At 38.9% G+C, this 25842-nt stretch overlaps 1 protein-coding gene across 1 annotated transcript in view; it reads right to left on the bottom strand.

Moving 5' to 3' along the window:
• RSU1 (Ras suppressor protein 1) overlaps positions 1-25842 on the bottom strand; it is a 101788-nt gene that overhangs the window by 72794 nt on the left and 3152 nt on the right. The window contains exons 3-7 of the mRNA XM_064704205.1: positions 21439-21489; positions 6866-6986; positions 3280-3398; positions 1739-1821; positions 1353-1467 (exon numbers count right to left, since the gene is read on the bottom strand). Of these exons, the coding sequence (XP_064560275.1) occupies positions 1353-1467; positions 1739-1821; positions 3280-3398; positions 6866-6986; positions 21439-21489 (489 nt within the window). The remainder of the gene's footprint in view (positions 1-1352; positions 1468-1738; positions 1822-3279; positions 3399-6865; positions 6987-21438; positions 21490-25842) is intronic.

Below are 25842 nucleotides of genomic sequence, written 5' to 3'. Positions count from 1 at the left end.
GCAGCAGCATGTTTAGAATATTAATTCAATTAGCCAAAGAAGGTGGTTAGACTCAGTGCACTATTCATCTTCCACATTCTGAAAAAAACCCAAAAGCTATAATTTAGGAAGCTACAGAAAAGTACATTTACAGACACTACATGCTTTTGAATGTTGCTGTTGCAAGAATTGATAAATAACTACGACTTTGACCAAAACCTAAGGAAAGTATACCTGTGTCAAGAGATAAACATCTAAAATGGAAGAAAAGAGAGAAACTTTCATCCACTAGTCCACTAATGGTATGGGGAAAAGTCAAACAACCCCATACTGGGCAAACAAGTAAGAGTCAAATACATTCCCCAATTCACAGAAAAAAAGCACATTGCTCTATAAACAAAAAGCATTCCTTGCATACTGTCACATTAAAGTACATTAAAGCACATTAATGTAAAAGGTCAATGGGTCAAAGCAAGTTCTTATGAAAACAAGTAATTTTATTTTATCATGCTAATTTCTGTCCCTATCCTTCTGATTTTTGGGAAGTATTATGCGGAAGGTACCAGTAGAAACAGAGAAGCTTCCCCAAAATCTTTCAAAAAAGAGGTAATTGGCAAAATTACATTATTACCAATGAAAATATTTTTTAAAATTTTAAGATTAGAAACCAATTTCTGGCTTGGGGCAAACAGGAATCATGTCCCTCACATAAAATGGAGTACTGCAATGCAAATTCAGCAGAATCAATACTTAATGATTCTGTTTCAAAGAAGTTTCCTAAAGTTTCAAAGAAGAACTCCCATTTCATAGTATTCAAATGTACAGTATCACAAATTCAAATTACATCAACCAGCTCCATTGCTTTAAGTTAAAGAGCTGACAGATACCTAAGAAAAGCTATCAAATTGAAAAACAAAAACATTCTCCTATTTAGCTATATTTCACTCTAGTTGACCAACCTTCTCCTTTGTATAGGCACAGTCACTAAGAAGCCACTCATGCTATTGTCATTTTTGCTTAATATAATTTTGGCTAATCTAAACAGCGTTATCAAAACTCAGTGAAAGATAAGAATGGGTTTGGTGACCCAGCATTTATGATACATTATATAAATAAGGTGCTACATACAAACTGGCAACCAGGTGTACTGAAACACAAGAAAAATGCAACATGTAATAAAATAATAAAACAAAACATATGTCATCTTCTGGCTCCTCCTGCATATCCGGGAGTGCAGTGGAGGAGTGTAAAAGTGAGTTTTTCTCAGGGGAAAGTAAATATTAGCATATATGATGACTTAAGCATAATCATTTCAGAGGAAATACAGTTCATCATCATTAGTCAAATAAATAAATGATCATCCATAATCTTACCCAGTTCTGGGGGCAGCACAGTGAGACGATTTCCCTGGATATGCAGCTCCTTAAGCTGGGTGAGCTCACCAATTTCTTTAGGCAGTGATACCAGGTCATTGTCTCTAAGACTCAGCTAAGAGCAAATATAAATTCAGTCAGAATGTTTTTCAGTTACCATAAAGCAGCCCAAAAGAGAGCTCTACTCCCTCTGCCCCCAACTTTCTCCTGAATCCTCAATTCTTCCAATTTATTTACAAGTGTCTTCTGGTAAACAAGAAACAGTTCCAGGTGTAGTGGTCTATTCCTGCAAACCTACCCTACTACTCCTCAAATTGACTGGATTCCATTCCTACAAGTGTTGCAAAAGTGAATTGATTTTCCAAGAATTTAGATAAATTACTTACTATCTGCAACTTTGTGAGCTTCCCAATATCTGGCGGCAGCATTTCAAAATCGTTGTCACTTAGATAGAGTGCACGAAGGGTGGCTGCAAATTAAACAGCAATATATAAACAGGGTGGCATATAACCCAACCATTTGAGGTCTAATCAATAAAAAGGAGTCAGGTTTGATTAATAACCCTGACTTGGTGAAAAGCCTTTGACATACCCAGGGCTCACAATAATAACAAGCAGGTCAAACTTAGATTTACTGGCTTATTATATTGTTGGTGAGTTCAGGAAAACATCTATATTCAAAAGGACTAGCACAATTAACAATTTCTGCAACAGTAGACTCTGGCAGATTCTGGCAAACAGCCTGAATGCTCAGATATGAGAATACAGTCATTACTCTTTATTACCCCTGATTCTTATTTATGACATCAATTTGCATCCTAAACAGACATTAAAAAATTTCTGAGTTTTTTCAACAAATATACAGCTATGTTAAGCTCTATACAAACCACACTGGGAAAGAGATCTGAAATGAAATACAGAAGACTCCAATGGTATAATTCATAATTTCCATGCCAAGTCTCAATGAAATTAATCAAAAAAACTACTATGCAGCTTGCTATTACTGAACAAGCATACATGACAGTTGGAAAAAGGAATTAAAATGTAGACTCACAAAGAACTGTCAGGTGCAGCAGGAGAGAAGGTGGTCAGATCAGCAAAACCTCTCCTTCCCACCAGAGGAGATCCCATTTGTCTTACGTAGTTCACTCCTCCTCTTCTCGTTTCACTAAATGTGACCATTTTTAATAATGCTGACTTAAAGACTTCCCTGTGCCAGGTTACAATCACAATATCCCTCAGAGTGCAGCACTCCTCCTCTCCCCTTGCCTGTCACTTTGATGCTGAATGCACTGATCCTGAAGCCACTTCAGCACAGTACATGGAAAAGCAGAATCACTGAAATCCAGAAACTGCCAGAATTCAAGTTGCTTAGGCAACCATAATGCACATATGCATTACAATACCTTTCTGTCAACCCTCTGGGTATGTATTTTTAACATATGCAAAGGTCAGCTTAGCTCTACCATTCCTCTGCCAAGCTTTGTAACCCTAGCATATGTTTTAACGTACTGGACACCTCAACACCCACATGCTGTTAAAACTATTTTAGTAATGATCAATCAAGAATATATATTTTTCAGACTCAACAAACAACAGTTGTGTTGCAAAATGGTTTAGTTTCCCCTGAGGCTTGCAACCCTCCATGATGTTTTAACTGAGTATGGGGCCCAAGTATTACTGAGAAGAAAACTAATACACCATTACTAAGCAAGTCTGCTCGTGCCCAAAGGTGTCAGATAACAATATATATCAGTGATAAATATTGCCATGCTATGCAGAAATATTCAAGATATATTAAAAGAAAACATAAATATTGGGGAAAAAAATCTGTTTTTGTATTTTGGTCTGCATCAAATAAATTTCAACTGCAAAGAGCAAAGCACCATATCCTGAAGATTTGTAGAGTTTTTAGAAAAGTTTCTTACTCAGATAGAAGAAGTTTCCTGGTAGGGAATTTTCATTTAAGTTGTTGTAAGTCAAGTCAAGAACTTCTAGTGCTGGTAGAGAGCCAAATCCCCTTGGCAAGGTGTTTAACCTGTTCATGCTGTAAGTAAAAGGAAAAAAAGGATATGACATCAGTATTCACTTCACCTAACAGGAATAATACAGGTCACAAGGTTTTTGTTTGGTTTTTTCCCTTTTTTTTCCTTAAAAAATTAATATATGCCAAGATTTCCTCTTGTTTTGAAAAGGCTTTGATGCTCCTAGATACTGAGCAAGTCTTTTGCAATGCAGACCTTTTTATAACCTGTCATTCCCATAAATATACTGAAAATTTAAGCACTCTCAAGGGATCCTGTCATGTCAATCAGCAGCCACACCCAAAACATGAAGCACAAGGGAGAGAGGTGACACAAGGCCATGCTCAGCTTTAACAGCATTCTGTGGAAAAAGCTGGTCCTTGGTAGATGACTTCTAACTAAAGTACAAATTATCTTTTTGCACATCATGTTGACTATTTCTCATTCTGCCACGTAGTTCTTCACCATGATACCAAACACAAAGGGGAATACCTCAAGTGCACAGCATTTATGTTCATTGATAACTACTGCTCAAATCTCTTCCTAAGAACAGCAAATCTGTGTCACTACAGAACTTTTGAAGCACAAGGACCATGAAGTAAATAAAATGTCAGTCCTGTGACTGATAAAGCTTAATCTAAATATAGCTCAATCAGCCAGTCTTCAGAGGGTTTAGGACAGCAGAAGGTTTAGTAACAGACAGAACAACATGAGGACATGTAACCGAAGGAAGAGATTTCTCTGATAACCTGGATCAGACAAGGTAGAGAAAGGTAACTTTTCTCTGACTCCAAGAGCTTGAACAGGGTGATCTAGGGAATCTCTTGAGCTACTGCAACAATGAAGGCAGGCACATGGCTGGAGATATCTTCACAGAATCTAACTGTGTATGAACTGTTCATGTATGCATGGCTGGAGATATCTTCACAGAATCTAACTGTGTATGAACTGTTCATGTATGCATGTTTATCACATGAACAGAAAAAAAACTACCTACCAGCTCCTTATTTGTACTGTCCCTACAGCATGTACAGCAAGTATATATCTGGTGTGTATGGATCTTACTTCAGTTGTCACCCAGGTCTGAAAGCAGAACAGAAAAGAGAAGCATCTTCAGAGAGAGCCTGAACAGGTAGCTACTGTCAAGAACAGGATTTTTTTCTTACATGAAGACTAGAAACAAACATGACCTTTCAGATGTCCCTAAACATACTCTGAATTTGATTCTCTTTTGATGTAAAAGTGATGAGCAACAGTCACTGAAGTCAAGAGGAGATGTTATGTGAATGTATGAATATCTGACACTTGAAACTATAAAAACTCTAGTCAATGTACTGACAAAGTTGCACAAGCAAATATAAGAAAGATCATTTAAGCATGTGAGCAAGGTCAGGAGAAGCACATATACCATTTCTTTCACAAACTCAGGAAACAACCTCACCCTCCCTTACCCCTTTTGCATAAGCCAGTCCCAACAAAACAAGAACCTGTAGAGATCAGCTCTCTGTAGCTAAATCTAGACAAAAATCCTTCTTCCTCCTCATTCCCAGTAAGGAGTCCCATTATGGGCATACAACTCATATTGCTTATCAGCAATTAAAACACAGAGAAGCATTCTCCACTATTGCTACTGCAGAAGTGCCACTGTTTTAAGAACTGGTCTTTATATAAAACAGAACTAAAGACAGCAGCTTGTTTTGCACTCCTGAAAAGGGATTTTTACCAAGCTGCCTAACAGCCTTGCCTTTTTGCAAGGAAGAGAGAGGGAAAAAATGTTCTCCCTACTGACAAGAGGCAGAATGGTATCTATTCTTTGGCAGGGACAGAGAACCAGCTCAAAGTTGCTGCCCAGCACTATTCATCCCTGCAGAAGTTCAAACACTGAGCTTGTGCCTCACCTACCTTCCAAATGTCACATTTTAAGCTTTCTGTGCAGCAGCACACCTTTTCTCTTTCCACACCACTTGACCCTTCCATGCCAAAGCCCTCCCAAAAATAACCTCTGCTCTTATTCAAGCCCCTCTCCCCTAAGGGCCTCTTCTGAAGCCCTCTAACACACACACTGCAGATGACAAGAGCGTTTCTAGGCTGTCTCCTCATAAACCTACCAGAGCAAAAACGTTCCCTTGTCACTGACTCCAAGGATGTCCAAAGCAAAGCTAAGACTGGGTGGTGAATCCTGTGACTAGAAGACCACGTGTAAGGAGGGGATTAAGATGGAAGAGTGTTTAATCTCTTAAGATTTTAGACCTCATGATACATGAAGACGGCAAATGTGGTTCCAGACCTGAATGTCTGTTGTTCCAAACACCAAGTGGTCTTTTGCATGACATTTTTTCATTAATGCAGACTAGCATTTGACCTATATTAACAATGGTTGCTGCTTTAATCCATAGGAAGTGCACAACTTCTTCCTTCATATACTGCAACACTTCTATATGCCGTTCTAAAAAATATGGTTCTAACCCTTAAAACACAAAGAATCAGGATTCTTAATTAATATTTGCTCTGAAAAGCAATTCAGAGGTTGAAACAGATATTAAGGACAGCTAGAGATCTACTGTGACCAAAAAAAAAAAGACCAGGGAAGACAGATCATCATTAAAATGTCTATTGGCATTCCAACAGTTCAAGATGCAATTCAATTATCAGCACTTCATTAAAGTATCTAAAGCAGAATACACAGAGCTTAGCCAAAATCATCTGGTATTTTGAAGAGTAAAAATGCTCAGTTTAAGGCGTTCAGAAATTGAATTTATAAAATACAAACATTCTTTCTATGAGAAGTCTGTAATGCTAAAGCTTAGGCCTACCACTGCTTTCCTCCATAGCTACACTTCAATATGCCCATTTAATTTTAAGAAGGTCTTATGCTTCACATTTGTTTTCTTAATAATTCAAGAAAGCCCTCTGCAACTGCAGTTATTATAAAGTATCACCAGCTCTCTCAGAATATAGAATCTGAACACTTAATATGAACACCCCTGGCACAAATTCAGTCAATACCAGCTCTTTGAACTAAATGGACACCACAGCTAATACATGCTGCTTCTTTTACAGGTTTAATACAAACTGAAATGTCTATAAACACAAATTCAAACATTTGGAATTGAAGTCCTAAATTAACATGGATGTTTCTTTAAATCAGAACAGAGCTTGATTCTTTTGCAGTAACCACAGAATTAAGAGGTAGTTACTACAGAAGTAAAAGTCAGTAATTGTTCAGTTTGACTTCAGTATTTGATGAATATTTATTGAATATGAGTTGCTGCTGTCCTTAAATGGTTATCAGTATACCAGAGTAAGTGCTTGACCATTTACATTTCTGTCCATCCAGGACATTACCTGAAAACTCTGAAGCTATAATTCCCAGATTAGCCTCAAAACCAATAACAAACTTTACTATCAAAAAATAAGAAGTTACAGGTTCCGTTGCGACAACATTTGGTAGCACCTTTATTACAGCAAAGTTTTGCATTAAGATACGCACCCAAGGTTCAGGTGTTTGAGCTTCTGAAGGCTGCTTATCTGTGTAGGCAGCTCCTCAATCTGGTTGTTGAAAAAGTTGAGCACTTCTATGTTTCTCAGGTCTGCGATGTTTGCTGGCACAGCTGTGGAAAGTTTTCACAGTGAGAGACGGCAATTAGGGCAAGCTACCCAGACTACAGATGCTTTACCAGCACCTGGTGTTTGCACTGTTTGTACAGAGGCTGCCGCACAGAAAGCATCCCATTATTCCAATAAAAGCAAAGTTTATATCCAAAAAAGCCTCCTGTTCTCAATACTGAGAGCACTCATTTTGTACTCTTCAAAAATTACTACCGTAACTGTGAGATATTTTGACTAACAAAGACCACTGCAGAGAGAGAGACAAGGACAAGTGCTCTTACAGACTAAGAGAAGCAGGCTGTCCTCTCAATTCATGTAGCACACAGAGGTCTCTAAAGAGCAGAGCCTGAGAGACTTGGATCATGACATTATTTGAGTGGAGAAAACATTAATGATACAAGTAGTTACAGGACAGCAGCTGTACTAAAGGACCTTAACAATAAACATAAAATAATCCCTCATTTTCAGCTATGGCCCTATCTGCTTATTGCTTAAACAATTTAGTATCCAAATTCTTGGTCATTTAAGAGACAACAAAATTTACAAACAAAAATAAATTCAGCCTTAAAAGAACTGTTTAGCCAAGCCCACTTTCAGTTACCTCCCATGAGTGATAAACTAACTGATCAATACTCATACATGGCTACAGTGGATTACCAACAGATCAATAGCTGCTTGTTACTACCTAGAAACATGAACTATAAGGCAGAAACACAACATGAATGACTGTGCTAATGAGGTTAAAAAGCTATTCAGATTTGCATCTCTTCTCCCCTTAAACTGAGTGAGATTTAAGCAGCCAGCTGAGGTATAAAGGGGGTTGGCAAGTCACCTGCACTGAACCTTGCACCTGTGCTCAATATTCACCTTGGTTCAGTCTCAACTTTGCCTCAGGAATCCACAAAGTGCTCATCTAAATAATTAGAAGGTTTTATGAGGCCATGATTTTTTTTTATTTGTTGGTATGAGGCAATCTCAGTCTTAAAATGGAGTCAATAATGTTTACAAAGCGGAACATTGCAGTATGTCACATTTACTAGATTATAAGTCTAATTACAATGTGAACAATAATGGGATGCCTAACAAAGACTCTAATTACACTACATAAATATTACTGTTGAGGGCCATATTCATTGCAGGAGGTTTTTAGCAGACTTTATATAAAAGTCATTAAGGCAAATCTGAGCATTTAGAAGACCTCCCTTAGAGGTATTTTCTAACTGGTCTTTACTTATCTGTCATTCAATGATAGTGAGAATTATGTGTGTTCACAAACTAAAGGGTATTTCACTACTACTATTATTTTAAATTATTCCCTAACAGAAGTTAACTGAGGATTTTAATTGGCATCATTCAGCTGTTTCCAGCCTCAATATTTCACCAGAAAAGTAATTACCGGTATTAAAATATTTTCCTTTCAGAAATTAGACTTCATAATTTGACTTTGATGAGATGCAACAGACAGGCAAATCATGTTTCTGATCTTCTCAGAAACTGCATTTATGAAGACTAGGAATCAAAAGTACTAGAAAATATGGGTTTTAGTTTAGTCAAAGCTTTAATAATAGAAGACCAATACAGATATAACACTGTCTCCTGATATATCTGTTTAATCCCCACATACTATATTTCATGTTGTGAATCACAGGATACTTTATATCATTGTTGTCTTCAAGATATACTAAAATCTGCATTGGTAAGCAGGCTGAGATGAGAAAAAGACAAAATATTTAGCAAAGGATTTAAATGAAATGCTTTTGTGTCTTACCCTGTTAAATCAAAATGAAAAGCCCCAGTCTACAACTGTACTTTTTGGTTTGCCTGGAGGTATTTAGTGAGAAGGAAGAAGAGAAGAGTAGGTCAACACCAGGCTTGTGGTAGGGAAGAGAGGACTTTTTTTCTAATAGTTTATTTTCTGGTTTAACAATTCAAATACATTTTTAATATAAATAAATGCTGTCTTGTATTCAACGAAAATTAGAAGACTGAATTTAAGTCCTGTACTGATCTTGTAGCTAAACTGCACAGGATCAGTAGCTTCAGGTCCAAAGACCACTGGCAGTGAAGCAAGGCTGACCAGGCATATCGTGCTCTCTGTTTTGAACTTCACGTGACCCGACTACCATTCCACTACTATGCTGCAAAACTCTTCCCAGATACACTCGGCAGCCTGCTGACTGCCAAATCCCGAGACATTCATGTTCTGGCAATGCTGAATTCCACTCGAGTCTCCTTGTCACGATGAGCTGTGAGAGTGAACTGTCAGCATCCTGGTTCTGTTCACCCACGTGTTTACAGTACGATCGGCAGTGTCTTAACAACTCTCCTGAGACCATCTGCTGCCCAGTGTCATTAACAACTCCCCCTCAGCAAACACCAGGAAAATTTGGCAGCCCAGTGCCTTTGCGTTCTCCTGCGAAGCTTCAGTCACATCATGAAGCCCCATTCATGTGAAGTTTCACTTCACAAGACCAGGAACAGCCTCCCCTTGTTCAACACTGGAAACTGCATGCAGTGATTCACTATGACAGCTGTAGGCTTCACCTTGATTTCAAGGGTTGGTTGACAGGGACTATAGGCTGCCCACAAGGATTTAGAGGACTTTGTTCATGTTTCTGGAAATAAGGATTGGCAACTTACACTTCAAAGCATTTATGCTCTTTTTGCCCTCAAGTTAGTGGCAATCCTTTAGGCACTAAAACATCAAGTTCTCATCAAGTTTACTCGAGGCAAATTATTACATTTTATTCCTATACAACCAGCAGCTGTTTAAAAGGTAACAAAATTATTTCCAAAATACAGATAAGAAGGATTAAATTCTACTATTCAATGACTATGCAACTTCACATTTAGAGTATCTTGGATCTGAGCCTTAAACTCTCTTTCAGCATGAGAGCCAGAAGCCAACGCCAGACATGATCTTTACTAGAGGTCTGATGTTGCCCTCAGCTGGAGAGCAGGCACTGGGTTAGAAGGACCTTTCATCCAGGACAGCTGGATCCTGCAGAGAAACTCACTAGAAACATCCAGATCAGTGACAGCAGCCTGGAATCACCTGTCTCAGATGCAACCCTTTCCCATAAAGCAGGAAGTCAAGAGGTTCTCATAGCACTACCTAGAACTGACATGCAAACCCAGTTCCTTTTCTATACCCAACCTCTGACAAAGGATGAAGAGCACAGAAAAGAAGAAAAAGTTCATTACTTTCCCTCTAGTTCCACTCAGTAACTCTTCTGCCATTCACACAGGTCTCAATATAATTCCTCCTGTGGTGGCAGCTGAAAATGCACAGGCTTCAAAAAGTCATTATTTCTGAAAATGGTCACCAAGATTATTTCTTTTAAACATCTGTGAATCCCTGGGAAACAACAGCAATCCTCACAACTTCAAAAGTAAACCAACTCAGGTGTCTGCAAAATTAAGTTTCTACTTCTTTTTACCCAAAAGATGAAATCTGCTTTTTTTTTGTTTAGTAAAGACACTAAATTAAACATTTTTCAGTAAAAAAGATGTGTATCAAAACTTCCTTTACAGTTTGAAACTAAAATAAAAAACATTTTAAATAAGGAACTTCAGATGAAAAAAAAAAAACAACTAGAAGGGTCAATAGACTACTCAACTGAATAACTGAAATGATTTAGTAAAAATATAAGTCGCCATGAGAAGAACACACAGTACAGAAACTGCATTAAACATTTCAGTTCATTTAACCCCTAACACTGAATATCCAAAATAAACATTGTTCCACTGCTGCTTGGAAAGTGCTATCTGTAATACCTGATTATGCAAAAAATTGTGCATGAATAGACTTGCAATCTCCTCAATAAATATGACCCCAAAGGCTACAGAAAGCCTCCAACTCAAGTCAATGTTTTTTGAATCAGACATCATGAGAAATAAGAATGTTAATTTTTTTAAGTAAGATTAATTTCTTTGGCAATCACATCCTTAGCATGCAATCAGCTGCAGAATCCCTTGCTTTTTCAGAATGTTTCTTTACTTAATGAAGTAATTTTGCGGTACCTAGGAACATGATGTTCAGTAGTACTCCAAACGTTTACAGGTTCTAAGGGAATATTTATCCAAAAGAGCTATTAAAATAGCAGTACCTGACAGAAAAGAGATTTATGCAACTATGCCAGTTTCTCATTAAACTGTTCCACTGGAAAGCTGGTCAAGAGTCATACAAGGTAAAGAGAACTCAATGCAGACCTTTTAGAGTCCCATCAGTCCATTGTGGATCCCAAGCAGAGATTTCTTGCCAAGAGCAAGAACCCACTTTTTAAGACTGAAGTAAAACCTGAGGGCTCTACAACATAATAAACTCAGTTCTGTGGACTTGCTAATCCAGTTAGCATCAACAGGAAGCTTTCATGAGTAAGGATCCCTTAGTGTAAAGGTCATAAAGACATGAAATGTTACTCACATTTCATGGGGGAGGAAGAATTTAGAATACTAAATATATAATGCACTCTGTGCATCCAATATAACTGTACTCATAGAGCTAGAGTCATGTTTAGATTAATTTGACAAGGGTTCTGTTATACAGAAAGAGAAGCAATCAGCTTCACCAAAATGAAAGAGGAATTAGCAGAGGGAGAACACAACAGTTTTCATTTTAAATATTCATAGGCATGCTGATATCATATTTGGCAGCTAACTGGAGAGCATCCTGATCCCAACTGAAGCATACAGTACTTAATTTACACACTATGTAGTTCAAGTTTCCCCTTTTGCCCTCCCTTCACTCTTCCAAAGATGGATATTAATCTTCCTCCCACTGAAAACATTAAAAACAAACTTGTCTCCTTAATCTTCAGCTCTTTCCAGAAACCAGCAGGGATTTCTTATTTCAATTATCCACAGAAGAACCTCAGATATTAAACTGTGCTTATGAACATGTTTAAATTACACTATAGCTCAATTTGTCAATAAACAGTATTCATTTAGAAGCTAGATTCTAAGGAGAAGAGCAGTGAGCACAAGAAAGACTGAGAAGACACTGGGAATCAAGTGACATCTAGTGAAGAGAAAGGATAAATCTGTTCTTTTCTGAGAAGAGAGCTTAGGATGTCAGAGTTTGGAGAGAAATCCTAGAAGCCAGGGGCTGAGGTTAGGAAGGGATTACTATGTTGAAAATACATCACCTAACTGCAAAGAACTGAAACCACACCAAAATAGCTCACAAAAATCTGATGCTTTTTAGCATTTTTAACAGTATTAGAGAATGGTGTGAATAAGGATATGTACAAAAATGTGGATATAAACAAGTACTTCATTTCTGCAAATAATTTTCAAGAGAACAAAGTGTTAGCCAAGCTTTTCAAATTACTGTGGTCAACCACAGCATTTTCATCTTCAATAACTGCTTTGTGAGAAGTGCACAGTTCAGCCCACACACTTGCTGTCTTATATTTAAGTCAGGAGAAAAAAAAAAAACCCACAAAGCCGAAGAATGCAGGCTATGTACCCTTATTGCAGGTCAGATCATCTGTGTGTCTTGATATTTCAATAGCAGATGGTTAAGAGAAATAAACTTCTGCAGGACAAAAGAACTTTAGTTGATAGTATTGAGATTTAATATTAGGCTTCCATCAAATACAAACAGTATCACTAAATGCCAGTGAGTCTCTTCCAGGTGTTTGGACTGTTTAAGCATGATCTCTTCATATTTTCCCACGACTGCACAGTTGCTGGCTTTAGATAAATCAACCCATCCGAAGTTCATTCAGTTAAGTTCACCTTTCCCTTCCTCAATATTCTCTTTATTTCAGTCTATTCAACTTGTTCTCTGCAGTTTACAAAAGGAACTAACCAAAGATGTCCTGCACACAAGCCCTTGAACAATTACTATAGATTACCCTCAAAAGTGAAGATCACTTCAGCCTCTTACTCAAGTGTCCATCTACCTGTGTGCCCAGCAGTGCTTATTTACAAAATTCTGCTTTCAGTGTGTCTAAAAAAATTTTCCTGATTTCAGTTCGCCTTATTAGCTAGTATTTGGAGTTTAAACTTTTTACAGCACTGAAATGCTTTTAGAAACACGCATAGGACTATTTCTCACTGCAGCTTGGATCAACTGAGTGTTTCCCTATTCAGCACTGCAGACTGCTGTGCTGACACTGCTAGGTGGGGACACCAGCCTGTCCTCTAAACACACTCACAGAAGAGGCTGCAGTAAAAAAGCTCACTGCTCAAAAGCAGAGTCAGCACATGTGTTTCTTGCTCCAGTTCTCAGAACTGGGAATGAATTAAGCTCCCTTCTAGTTTGAGCTCCCCATACCCAGCACTTAAAGCCACCTCTTAGGTCTGTAGGGCACAGAGTCCTCCCTGTGCCCCTCTGTTAGCTTACCCCAGGCTTCAGCTGACTGTACATTTCATTTCCAGCTACAGGAGATAATACTGGTGGCAACCAGTCACCACATCTGCCATCATCACATCAAGATCATGGAATGATTTCACCCCAAAGGTTATGCCACAGGAATGGAAAAAGTTAAGAGGCCAGAGGGTGAGCAGTCTGAAGGGAAATGCTCTGCTGTTATCCACTTCAATGCACCTGACTACTGAAAGAACACATAAAAAATAAGAGTACAAAATCAAGTACAAAATTAAATCCAGTTTTCCCTCAATCTACACCAAATATACCTTCTTGTCTCAGTCCTTACATATTAGAAGCCAAAAAATTCTACTTGGCTAGTTAGACAGTAAATTCTGTAATACAAAATTAATGTTTTTAATGAGGTGAGTTCACTTTTGCAATGTTCACTTCCTTTGAAAATGCCAACTGCAAAATAGTCTGTATGTGGCAAGAGGATTTATATGGAGAATATAAACATGGAGAATGATATGGGGATTCCACAAAAAAAATTAGGGCTATTTTAAGCCACTGGGCTTAGATGAAGACACAAGTAATTTGTAGTAACATGTTGGAAAATGGTGAGAATTAAAAAAAAAAGACTTAATATGCTTGCAGATGTCTTTTAGTAAAAGAAGAAAAAAGTATCTGAAGAATTATGTTCAAGACAAGTGATTTGTGTCTAGTGTTGCTTTACTTATGGCAAAACTGACTTTGGTGCCATACAGCACAAACTTTGACAATTTAATTTGTGCATAAATTGGGCACTTTCTGCATGTATCCTTATATCATTACAGCACACAACTCTTTCACACATTATTCTGTTTCATTTCCCCAAATTTTCTAAGAAGCAAAGTTGATATTATATACATTTAAAATTAAAATGTTCTACCATCTGTATTTTCTCAGAACCAAAGGTTTGGGGTTTTTTTTAGGAAGAAAAGAAAAAGCTAACAAGGTATTTAATCAACACATTTGAGTAGAACCCAGATGTCACAAATGTAGTAAGGCATATGTATAGGGATCTCCTTTTTCCTCCTTTTCACATCCTCCTGTGTACTGCATTCAGGAAGATATTTCCCATTAGAGATCCCTGCATCAGAAATGGGAAGTTAGACCAAATCAAAACATACCAAAAAAATGAAAGGCTTACAGCTAGCTTAAAGCATCTCTCCCATACACAGCTGATAGCAACTGTCAGTCACAAGTCCTGTGCTTTGGACACAGCCCTGGTCTCACCCTGCAGACACTGCCTGCCCCACTGTTATATTGTGTCAGGACAACAGTATGGGATGACTTACCAGAAGGAAGCAGAGGCAGAAGCATAGTAGAGGAGAACACAAGAAATAACAAAGAGTAAAGAGTACACGGTCATCTGATTCCTTCCAGAAGTCAGCAAATTAGTTATATAAATAACCTGATACCAGGCAAGAAGCAAAGTGTCAGACAATACCAGTGGGAGACACCATCACACATTTCAGCAGACTGGAGAACACAAAGCAGCCAGACTGGGAAGGAATTCAGGACAGGCAGATGCAGTGTTGATGTCTCTGGACTACCTCCAATAGGTCCAGGTACAGACTACAGCCAGAAAGGTGACTCAAAAAGGAGACATCCTAATGTAAAAATTAAACCAAGAGATTTTAGCAGCATGCTAAAAAAGATCAAGGACACAGTCAAGAGGGTTAACAGCAACAAAAGGACAAGCTTTTGTGCAGGTCACACACAGAGAGAAAAACAATTTAGGAGATGGCAGAGCAAAGAAGCAGTAAGTCGTGTGAGCAGAAAAAAAAAGTTTTGAACTGCTCTGCTGAAAGAAAGCAAAATGTACAGTGATGATAAAGGGTGACCACATGGCTGTCAAAAGAACAATGATCAATGAGACACAGCCATTCTGACACGAGCACATAGTGAACTCAAACAAAAGTCAGGTCTGGAAATGGGAACCAGCAGCAAAAAACTAATGGATCACCCCACAAAAAGGAAGGGACCAAAGATGACTAAAGGATTACATGAGAATCAAGGGACAAGCAGTGAAAAGATCACAGAACAGTATAGGACAGCACATCAGAAGAATAGTAGAAGAGGACAGAGAACATGACATCGGGTAACACAGAAGAGGTTTGAGTAAAAAATAGTTGCTCCTGATCTCTCATTATTTAATCATTTGATAATACTGGATAAGGAATCAGAGCACCAGAACAAAAGGATATAGAAACCATCAGGAGTGAGCTATGAATAGCAGGAAAATTCTGAGATCATTTACAGACAGCACATGAATATATGAAGCCAGTGAGCACAGGACCACCTGAGGTTAAGGAGACTGAGGAGAAGTGCAAAACGAAGTGGCTGAGCACCATCAGCGAGCAGGCGGGATGAACAGCTGCCAGCTGCCAGAACACCAGCGCCTTCCCGGGAAAAGATGCTAAATGTGCTCAAAGAGTGACCTCTACTGGGCAAAGCACAGAGCACGGTACGGCACCGGCAGCGGGAACACTCCGGTACCGGCAGACACAGAATCTCTGCATTGATTTCTGAACGGCACAGAATCTCTGAATTGATTTCTTCAAATGACTGCAATGTTAATTAACCACCACTGGCAGCTAAGGCAAATAACTGTCATAGCAGTTACAAGTCAAAGACTTAGTGCATATCCCAAAATAAATGAAAATAAAACAGGTTGGCAGCATAATAGTTGTACACATACTGATGACACCTGATGCCAATGCTGAAGTAACCTTTAATATTCCAGCCTGCTTTCCACATCTTCCCCTCTGTGCCCTTCTGGCTGTGATAACAGACAAAATAAGCATCTGAAACCTCTTCAAACACACTTCCTATTCACAATATAATACATGGATTTTAATTGTCAAAACTTCATTCAGCATGCCAAGGAAGTATTTCCCATCCTATACTAGGATGTGAAATTCTGTATACATTCTAAATGGCTGGAGAATACATTGAGCTAGCTAACCTAATTAAATTCCATAAGGTTCGGTATCCCTTCATACTTCATGGCAAAATAGTACACAAAAGCTGCTCTGCTAAGAAAAAGCAGACAAGGCTTAAGCCACATTTTTATGCTCTAATAGAGCATATTCTTTATGAAACTGAGTTTTTTCTGTTGCTAGTTCTACACCAATTCTTTCTCATTCACAAATCTAGTGGGGCACTAGGGGACCAAAACTGAAACCTAACCTAACTGCTGACTTCAGCCTGCAAAGGTACTTTTTTTCCAGTGAAAGGTATCCAATTGTTGTACCAGTACAATCAATTTACAAATAAAGTAAATAAATAAAGAAATAAAACCTCAAAACCCCATGAGCCCTCAAGAAATGTGACAGACAAACCCTACCATCAACTCTGAATAAAAGCCTCATCCTGACTCAGGTGATCTATTTTACACTGTGTCCCAGAGCTCCACCTTGTTGTGCTTGGCACCATATGGGGCAAGACCCAGATTAAAAACAGACAAGCCTGGGGATATGTAACACTTCTCCCTGACCTGGATTCTCAGAAACTCTGCAATTCCAGCCTGTTCCCCAAAACCATTATTAAAACATGAACTCCAGCTGAAGGGCTCTGAACAAAATAGCTCCAAGTTTGATTTCAAGAATTTTTATGACAAATTCCTTGGCACATGACAGGCACTGCTATCCCAGCATGAAGCAGAGAGCAGCAATGTCACAGGAACCATGGCAGCTGCCCCTGCAGAACAGGCAGATCTACAGCAACACATGAAGGTCTCTTTCCTCCTGCACAGAGGCACCAGATGAGCAAGTGGCCAAGACTGCTGCAGACTTTCAGTGACATTCCGCCTGAACTTGAGCGAAGCAGCCCTACAAATACCCAAAACAGAAGCATAAATACCCACAAAAATTACTACTGCTGCACAGATGATGCAGAAACAATATTTGTGGCTGACCTAACTAATCAAATGTGGTTTCTACAACAGTTATGTTCTGCGCCTCAAACTCCCCCTCTGTCCCTCTAGCAGAGCCACCCTAATTCCCTACCACTATTCATAAATGATCCTATTGAGCATGAGGTGGATCTGTATGTCCCTCAGCTAGCATCAAGTGACATGAGCAAAAACAACTTGGTCACATCTACCTGAATTAATCCACCACACTGAAGGACAGATACCTATGGTCAGCCACTCATTTCCACCAATTTAAAAAACATTTGTTAGAACTTCTATTGCATTTACTCTGATGGTAGCCAATGGGTTCAAAAGACGCCTGGGTTAGGGTCAGACAACCTGTACATGCTAAGACTATCTTAAATTTTGCTTTCAGCTGTATAGTGGATAGAAGGCTTTAAAATTACTAAATGATGGAACAAAAAACACCCAGTATAACAAATAGAGACACTAGCCCTTATGTCTACATTATGCCAAGAAAAAGCACAAATATTCACTTTCTCCTTCTGCTTTCTAATGGATGTCAGAGACCCTATAGAGGAATCAAACCAGCTTTGTCACTTATGCAGCACCTGGTTCAGCAAGACTGCAGAATCACAGCTATTTGGCTTCCCTGAGAGTTTTGCTTCTGATTTTGAAGCACAAGTAGCTCTCACCAAACAGCAATAGACCAACTCGACTGTTTCAGAAGTCACCCAGAGCAGAAAAAGGCAGTTCAAGACTCCTCCATTAGCACAGCACCAGATAACTGAAAAAAAATTCAGCCTAATATGCTCCAGAAAAATCAATGTGGACTTGAGTATGTCTGATAATGAATGATTTAGACACATAAATGAAGTACAAATGGCACACTAGAAATACTCTAAAATCCATGCAACAGCAGTATTCTGAGCAGTATAGTGGATTTAATTGAGCAGTCCTCATACTTGCTGATGAAACTTTACTCAGTTTTAATAGTTTTGTGGCAAAAATACAAAGTACATTTACATAAAAATATGCATATCCACGTTTTACATTTATTTATTCTTTCAGATAGACATATTTACTCTAAACACCAAAAAAAACCCTACCAGAACACTCATTTAAATGGCAGGAAACGAGCAGAAGATGCTAATATGACCTTAGTGTAGCATGTCAAGTGTCACTGCCATCAGCCTCCTAGTCATTTTAAGAACAATCTGCTAAGACAATTAATTACATAGCTTAAAAGATTAGGTCAACAGTGTCAGATATGAGAATATGAACTTGAAATTTAGCCTTTTAAAAATGTGTGCTGTCTATTTAAGTGCCTACATCCATTTGTGAAAGAAGAGTAAGTTTCAGACTTGATGAGTTACTTCTCAGGACAAGCAAGGGTCTTACCTTGCCATGAAAGAAACCCAAACAGAGCAATTAGAAAGGCTGACAGAATCCCTTGGCTGAGAGAAAGCAGGTACTCGCAGCCTGCTGATCTGACAGCTACTTTAGGAGAAAGCAGCTAATTGAAGGGTGAGATTTAATGTAATGTAACACAAACTTACAGTCATGGCAATATTTAAACTGGTATTTTGAAAACTAAAACTGCTTTAAGCAAATGGTACACTCTGGGTTTTTCTTGAATAGTTAAAGCCAACCTGGACGCATCTTTCTTGGACACTTCTCATTACTGTATCTTTCCTCCCCAGTCAGGTCTGCAGCTAAGACTCAGGCAGGACAGAGGTTAGTTACTCAGCTTTTCAGTGTAGAGCTCATGCTGAAGCACATGCCCTCCCCAGGCTCAGATGTGAGACAGCCAAGATTCAAGTCTCCATGCAGGAGCTTCAGCCTACCTCCTGCTACCTGCCCAGCCTGTTGTGTGCTCAGCTGAGATCATCCTTTAGCTACATTAAAATCTATAAAGCACCATGTAGAAGAGCTGATTCACTGGCGATCTGAAAGTGTGAGATTTCAAAAAGTTCTAATTTTACAAATCTCAAAGAATAGTGAAGTTTACCAAGAGTAACATTTCCAACTCATTTCATGCTTGTGCCAGGTAAGCAGCCATTCAGACAGAGATAGCAGAATAAATATCAGCACCAGAGAAGTCCTGCCTGCCAGCACTAAGGTACCCAACCCTGGGTGAGCTGTCTGATCACAAGAATCAGAGGTGTGCAGAATGAACTGCTGTCTCAAGGTGCCTGCAACCTCCCAAAGGCTGCAGAGAAAGCTGCAGTGGCTGAGTACAATGAACTGCCTAGCTTGCAACAGCTCACGTTCAGGGACACCCATCTCCTTGCAGTGCCTGAGGGAACACACAAAAGTCACTAGCTGGGTGGCCCCAGCTCCACCAGTGGCTGATAACAGATGCCAGACAGCAATATGCCCAGAGAAAATTCATCATAATTCTTCTCAAAAGATCATTGTCCCAGCTTCAAGCTATTAGTAACTCCATGGCTTTCCAAACCATGGACAGAGCTGCATGTTTAACAGTGATGCATTTTGGATTTTTCCTCCCTTAACTGGCCCATTAAATCACCCATCAGTCATCATTTATATGCCAGATGGCTGGAAACTGTTGGTCACATTTGTAATTAAATTGAGATTTCTTTGAAAACTACAATGGGATAAAAACAAATAGCAAGATGGCAGTCTAGAGGGCACTACACTACCAAAAGAAGGGTCCTGAAAAACTAATTCATGGCTCTCACAGCCAGTCACTAAGTGCCCATAATTTTATCTATTTACTGCATAAGCTACACATTAGTACCCAATAAACTACATCCAGAGAAGTGCTTATGCACTAAAATCTAGGGATATTTATATTCTCTTCATGCTTAATCCTCTGCAAATGCTCAGAGACTGCAGTGACACTTTTGCATTAATTCACATGTTTTAAATAACACATACTACCTCACAGCTCATGCAGCAAGTAGCGCAGAGTTCAACAGGCTGAGTTTTATTATTTGTTTGTGTTTCTTAAGACCCATCTCAATTTGTAAAGATTTTCTTGGATACACCCTAAAGCACAAACACCCTAATATGCCTCTTGTCAACACACACCCACTTTATTGGTTCCATTCCCCTCCCCATTCCATCTCTCCCGTTGAGTTTCAAAAAGAGGAGTGGTTTAGAGAGAAACCCACTGGCACATGCAGAGAGCAGACAAAAAAAAAGAACATCAATGAGACCAACACTTCTTTTTAGAAGATGCACAGAAACAGGGGTGAGACAAAATTCACTGCTTGAATTTCAACAACCAAGAAGCAAGAATGTTTGCACAAGACACTGGTAGATAAACCACAAAAACAAACAAACAAAAAACCCAAACCCACAAAAACTTTTGTCTTGCAAAAATCATTCTGGTATCTCCCCCTACCAAGTTAAGTCTCATATTTATGTTATTCTTGACATGCTATTCACCTCACTTAGGAACTTCTTCACTGAGAGAAGCAGGACCCACGACCTGAAGATGGTGTGAGCAGTATGACCAAGAGACAACCACTTTTTGGACAGAAAGAGGCTACTTTTTTTACCATGCCTGATGCTTACATTCAGTTGGCCTTGCTCATATATGTTTGGTTATATATGTAATGCACTGGAGTTGTAACTTGCTTTGCTTCAGTCAAATTCATTATCCATTCACTAAAATGCAAACTGTGTTGCTTCTGAGACAGTTAAAAATTTCAAAAGTCCTCGCCTTAACATAAGGACTTCAGAGCCATGGTAGTGTGGGGGCCTGGCTAAATATATGTATTGTAAATATATGTATGGCAGTGATCTCTGTATTGTATTGCCCCAATCCTAGTTATTGTAAATGGGCTGCAGCTGTGATGTCCTTGATTGGGCAGCAGCTGTAGCCTGTGGAGGCAGCTGGGATAAAAGGGGGTGTGGCCCTCAGAGAGGGCCGGAGAGGAGCTCTGGCAGAGAAGCAACAACAACACTGCTGTGAAGATTACAACATGGTAGGAAATGGATTTCTGGCTTAACTGGTGATCTGAGAACTACAGATCTTTCTGTACATTGCAGGTCTCTATTGAAGTTGGGAAGGCAAGTTGAAAATGGCTGCTAAGTCACATCCTCAATCTCTCTACTTTTAATGAAGTACTAACCAAGAAGACCACTCTAATAGAGTCATGCACTCTGTATCAAACTTGCAGTGTCAACTTTTCAATGTTACTCAACTGCCTGCAGGGAAGTCCAAACCCAGGAAAATACTCACTTGTAAGCTTGTTGTGACTCAGAACCAGCTGTGTGATGTGAGACAGCGTAACTGCAAATGAAGAGAGAAAGAAGTTAGTTTATGAATATGGCAACTGAGAGCTTGTATCTATTTCAGCTGAAAAAAAAAACAACAAAAAAACAAACACTACTCTTTCCACCCCAGTAACTTGATTCATGTGCATTGTCACAAATAAGAGAAGCTCAAGAGTAAAGGGTGAGTCCACCTACTCCTCTGACCTTTTACTTCACATTTCTGTTACTGCATCAGACACAACATGGAGAGTTTTACTCACTGATACAGCAACCTCTTTCAGCTAATCCTTGTAAAAGCTCATGACTTAACAAAGGCAAATCCAACCTGTTAGCAGAATGAAAGCAGTCACTCAAAGACACCATCAGATCTGACAGTTTAGTGTTTAAAAAAAAAAGCATCACCACAGTTCACTGTGCAATTGCAGGTTGTGAGGGAAGGAAAGGCAGGAAGGAGAAAAGGATAAACAGTGCTCCCACCCTGAATTTCTCCCAAAATTCAAAATTTGAGCGCTGAAAGCACTGCCTGCCCCACCTTACTATGCAGAACAAGAGGACAGGGAAAGAAGCCCATGGAAAGCCTGTAAGAGTATTGTAGGAAAATCATCACTAAAGGGCAGGCCAGACCAGCAGCCTCCACAAAGAGCTCTGTCTTTAAAACAAAGGACACACAGGTACCTGAACCATAAGCAACCATTTAATACTACTGAGTGCTTATCCATATAGACAAATATAGTACTTCAATTTACACAGCAAAATGAGAGAAGATTCTGGAGATAGTCACAAGCTTGTGACCAAATGCCTAAGTAAGCTTTATACATTTGTTTCTCTTGGTATAACTATTTTAATAACTGGGACAATCATTAAAAGTCAACATTTCAAGGGCGCTTGATATTCAAGCCTGACTAATAAGAACACAAACACCAGAAGAAAAGCTCTACCACTGAGATGAAAAGTCCTCTAGTCTGATGTCTTCAGTTCCAAGGCAACTGAACCCAGACCATAGCCAGATAAAATCTAACATCATCAATCCCACGAAAAACACCTCTATTTTCCTGCATTTTACTCCAGAAATAAGTAATTCTGGAGCTCTGAGGCTTTACCTAGACTCAACAACATCAACAAAAAATAATTCCTTTTTTTTAAAAAAGGGGGAAAATAATTGGTTTTGATACTGTACAGAGGTGCTTCCATTTCACTTTGCTTTTAAAGCAGAGAAATTAAACAATGTCATCATGTCTGTACAAAGGAAGCATGGGTCCTTACCAAAGGATAATGAAGGTTTGAGGCTGCAGATTTTGGTCTCAACATTGAACTCCTGATGAATTTAAATGCTATAATAAGTGCATATCTAAAGGTAAGCCTTTTGACTACCCCATTAAGCCATGTGCACCACTGGCCTTTAGTAACACAAGGTCAGAAGCATTATTCTCAGCAACATAAGGTTAGAAGCATTATTCTCACTACTCCCTCTCCTTTTTTGTCCCATCACAGTGTTCTTCAACCAATACTATTTTCAGAAAGGTTTCTTCTCTCACATCCATACAGAACAAAGTCTATGTTAAAAATTTCAAGGCCAAAATCCCTAGGCAAAAGACATTTGAATCTGTATTTTACTGTCCAAATTTGACTGAAGCCTAGACACTTTGTCTGAAACTCCACTATCTCAGTCAGTCCTGATGCATGACAAAGTCTCATGGCATCTTTGAGCAGCAGTGGCAGGTTGACAATCCCCAAAGGAACAAGAAAGGCTACACTCCAGTACTGTTTTGAAAAGAGCAAAGGTTTAGGTGTCTGTGCTCTGGACTACTTCCAGCAGCATTTTATACATATCAAGACAAAGAGATTCTTCAGTCTTGAAAGGTCCAAAGCTACTACCAGTTCAGAGGCAAGTACAGAAGCACTTTAAGAAAGGGAACAAAGATAAGAGAGTGGTACTTGCTCACTCCTTACTCAGAGAGAAATTTGCTCACTTACATTAAACAGACCTGGGTCAAACAACCAGCCCCTGGAGATAAAATGCTTTCCTTCCACTGCCACATGCCCACTCCTGTGAAAAGGACTCTGTTGTGGGAACAGCTGACTGAGATTTACCTCATCCTATACATAAAGTGATCCTGTAGGACAACTAAACTATCAAGTCTGGCAAGGAAGACATCTGTCTTAACTGATTAACATCCCCAAGTAACATCTAGAAGGTTAAGGGAGGCTGGGGGGCAGTTTTGATTTGGATGTACACAGTCCAGGTAAGCACAACATACAACAGGTCAGATAACTCAGCCCATGTACCAGTCTCCTGAGAATGGAAGGGCACTGAGTTTCCCACTGGAAATTGCTCTAATCTCTCTATGATGCCACTGCAGAAGCTTCTGGACACTACGTTGTAACCCTACAGTCATTAGCATACAGGCAATAAGTTACTGTGATTTCATGAATGCAACAGATATTCACACAGAATTATACCCATATTCTATAGAGGGACAATAGCTATTGCCAGAGCAATTTACTTGCACAGTAATCACAAAATCTCATTATGGTCTCAGTCCCACGATTACTTCAAAAAAGAGTGAGTCAAGGGAAGAATATTTAGGTTCTTCCATTTTGGAGCTATTATCAAATCTCTTTATATACTGCTGCCCTGCACTGCAAGCTAGCTTCACATAAAATATCTGGATGACAATACTCAACCTAATTATTAAGGAATATAAAACAAATAAAAGCCCTGCCTATCAGCAAATTAAAAAAAAAGCCAAAACAAAAAGCACAAAAAACCCCCCAACCAACCAACCTGACAAAATGACCAAAGCAAAGTAAAATAAATTAGGAAAAAAAAAACCCACACTCACAAAACAGGAAGACCCCAGTGACTTTGCTGAGCCAAGATAAGACATTGCCTGTCCCACTGGAGGAAGTTAAAGCAGGATGAGCACTACAGTACTGTTACATCTTCTGTGCTTTCATTATTTTAGGAATGAACAATTTTATCAACACTAACTTTCTTATAAAGAATTCTAGTCACACAACTATGTACTTTATGCAAAATATGAATAGCTTACAGATGGAATGATAATGAGAACAAATTAACACATAAATAGGATTGCATCCAATATTCCTTCCCTGACAACAGAGCAGATGCCACAAGTTATTTGGGCAAAATAATTCCTTTACTCGTACCTCCTCCTCCACATCAACTGCTTAAAAGACACATAAATGACACTGGTCCACACTCTAAGAACAATTCCATGGTTGTTGATGGCTGTTCAAAGTCCTTTCAATGGCTGTTCAAAGTCCTTTCAATAAATGCCCGACCCTTTGCTAGGCATGGGGAAAGGGAACATCACTTCTTGCTGGTGTTGGCTGAACTTGCTTGGTCAGCCTACAGGATGTCTATTAATGCTCTCCACCTTTACCTGTCCATAGTGGGTGCTTTATAAACAAATATAATTTGTTTATACAATATAAACAATATATATTTAAACGATATATATTTACTTCACAATATGAAGGCAAAAAACTCAAACCAACACAATAGTCTACAGGACAAGGCATTTTTTACACTATTTATGTATGGAGGATACACAATATAATAGAGATGTGCACACAAATGGTGTAACTGGTGTTTCATCATATACTAGAATAATTTAAGAAGTCTTTAACACTTAAAACTGTGTCACATGGTATTTGCATGACAAGCTAAAGCACAGAACACTTAGATCAAGGGATATTTTTTGTCTCAAATGAAATCTTTTCTACAGAATATGTCCGAAAAAGGGTTCTCATATTACAGCTCTGAAAGCATCAAAAGTTCAGAGGCTGTAAAGGTGTGTAGCACAAATCTAGTTTGTATTTTAATTCATTAGGAGAAAACATAGAAGTGCCTGGATTCGAGGAATATGCCAAAAATAGAACTCTACTTCTAATGTCATTAATGAGCTCCTGAGTTAGAAGTGCTTCAGCGACTATTTAACCTTTTTTTGTGAATCTGAACACCACGTTGTATATAAGCTGGCAACCATACTCCTTCTTTGCTAAACATTAAAGTGGGAAGACATGTAAAGGTTGCCAAGCTTACAGGTCTAAGTTAGCTTGCCAATATCCTTCCAGATAGAAGTATTTCATCCTTAATTGGAAAGAGACACTGGTATTTGACAGAAACAAGTTTTGCTTGTTTATTGCAAGTTTTGCTTTTTCTCTCCCACACCTACTGCAGAGGGTGGAAGACAATGTAAAACAAAGTATGAGAGACTGCCCTGTACTGCAGGAAGCCATTCACTACACTGAAAAGAGAAGCCAGAAGAGAATTGTATCCAAGACAAGGCATATATTCCCCTTTGCTCTTCTTTGCCCCCACTTAGCATCAGTTTTCTCTATC

Source organism: Zonotrichia leucophrys, chromosome 2 (assembly GCF_028769735.1).
Source record: "Zonotrichia leucophrys gambelii isolate GWCS_2022_RI chromosome 2, RI_Zleu_2.0, whole genome shotgun sequence".
NCBI classification, from domain to species: domain Eukaryota; kingdom Metazoa; phylum Chordata; class Aves; order Passeriformes; family Passerellidae; genus Zonotrichia; species Zonotrichia leucophrys.
This window is presented reverse-complemented; position numbering and strand designations above follow the sequence as displayed.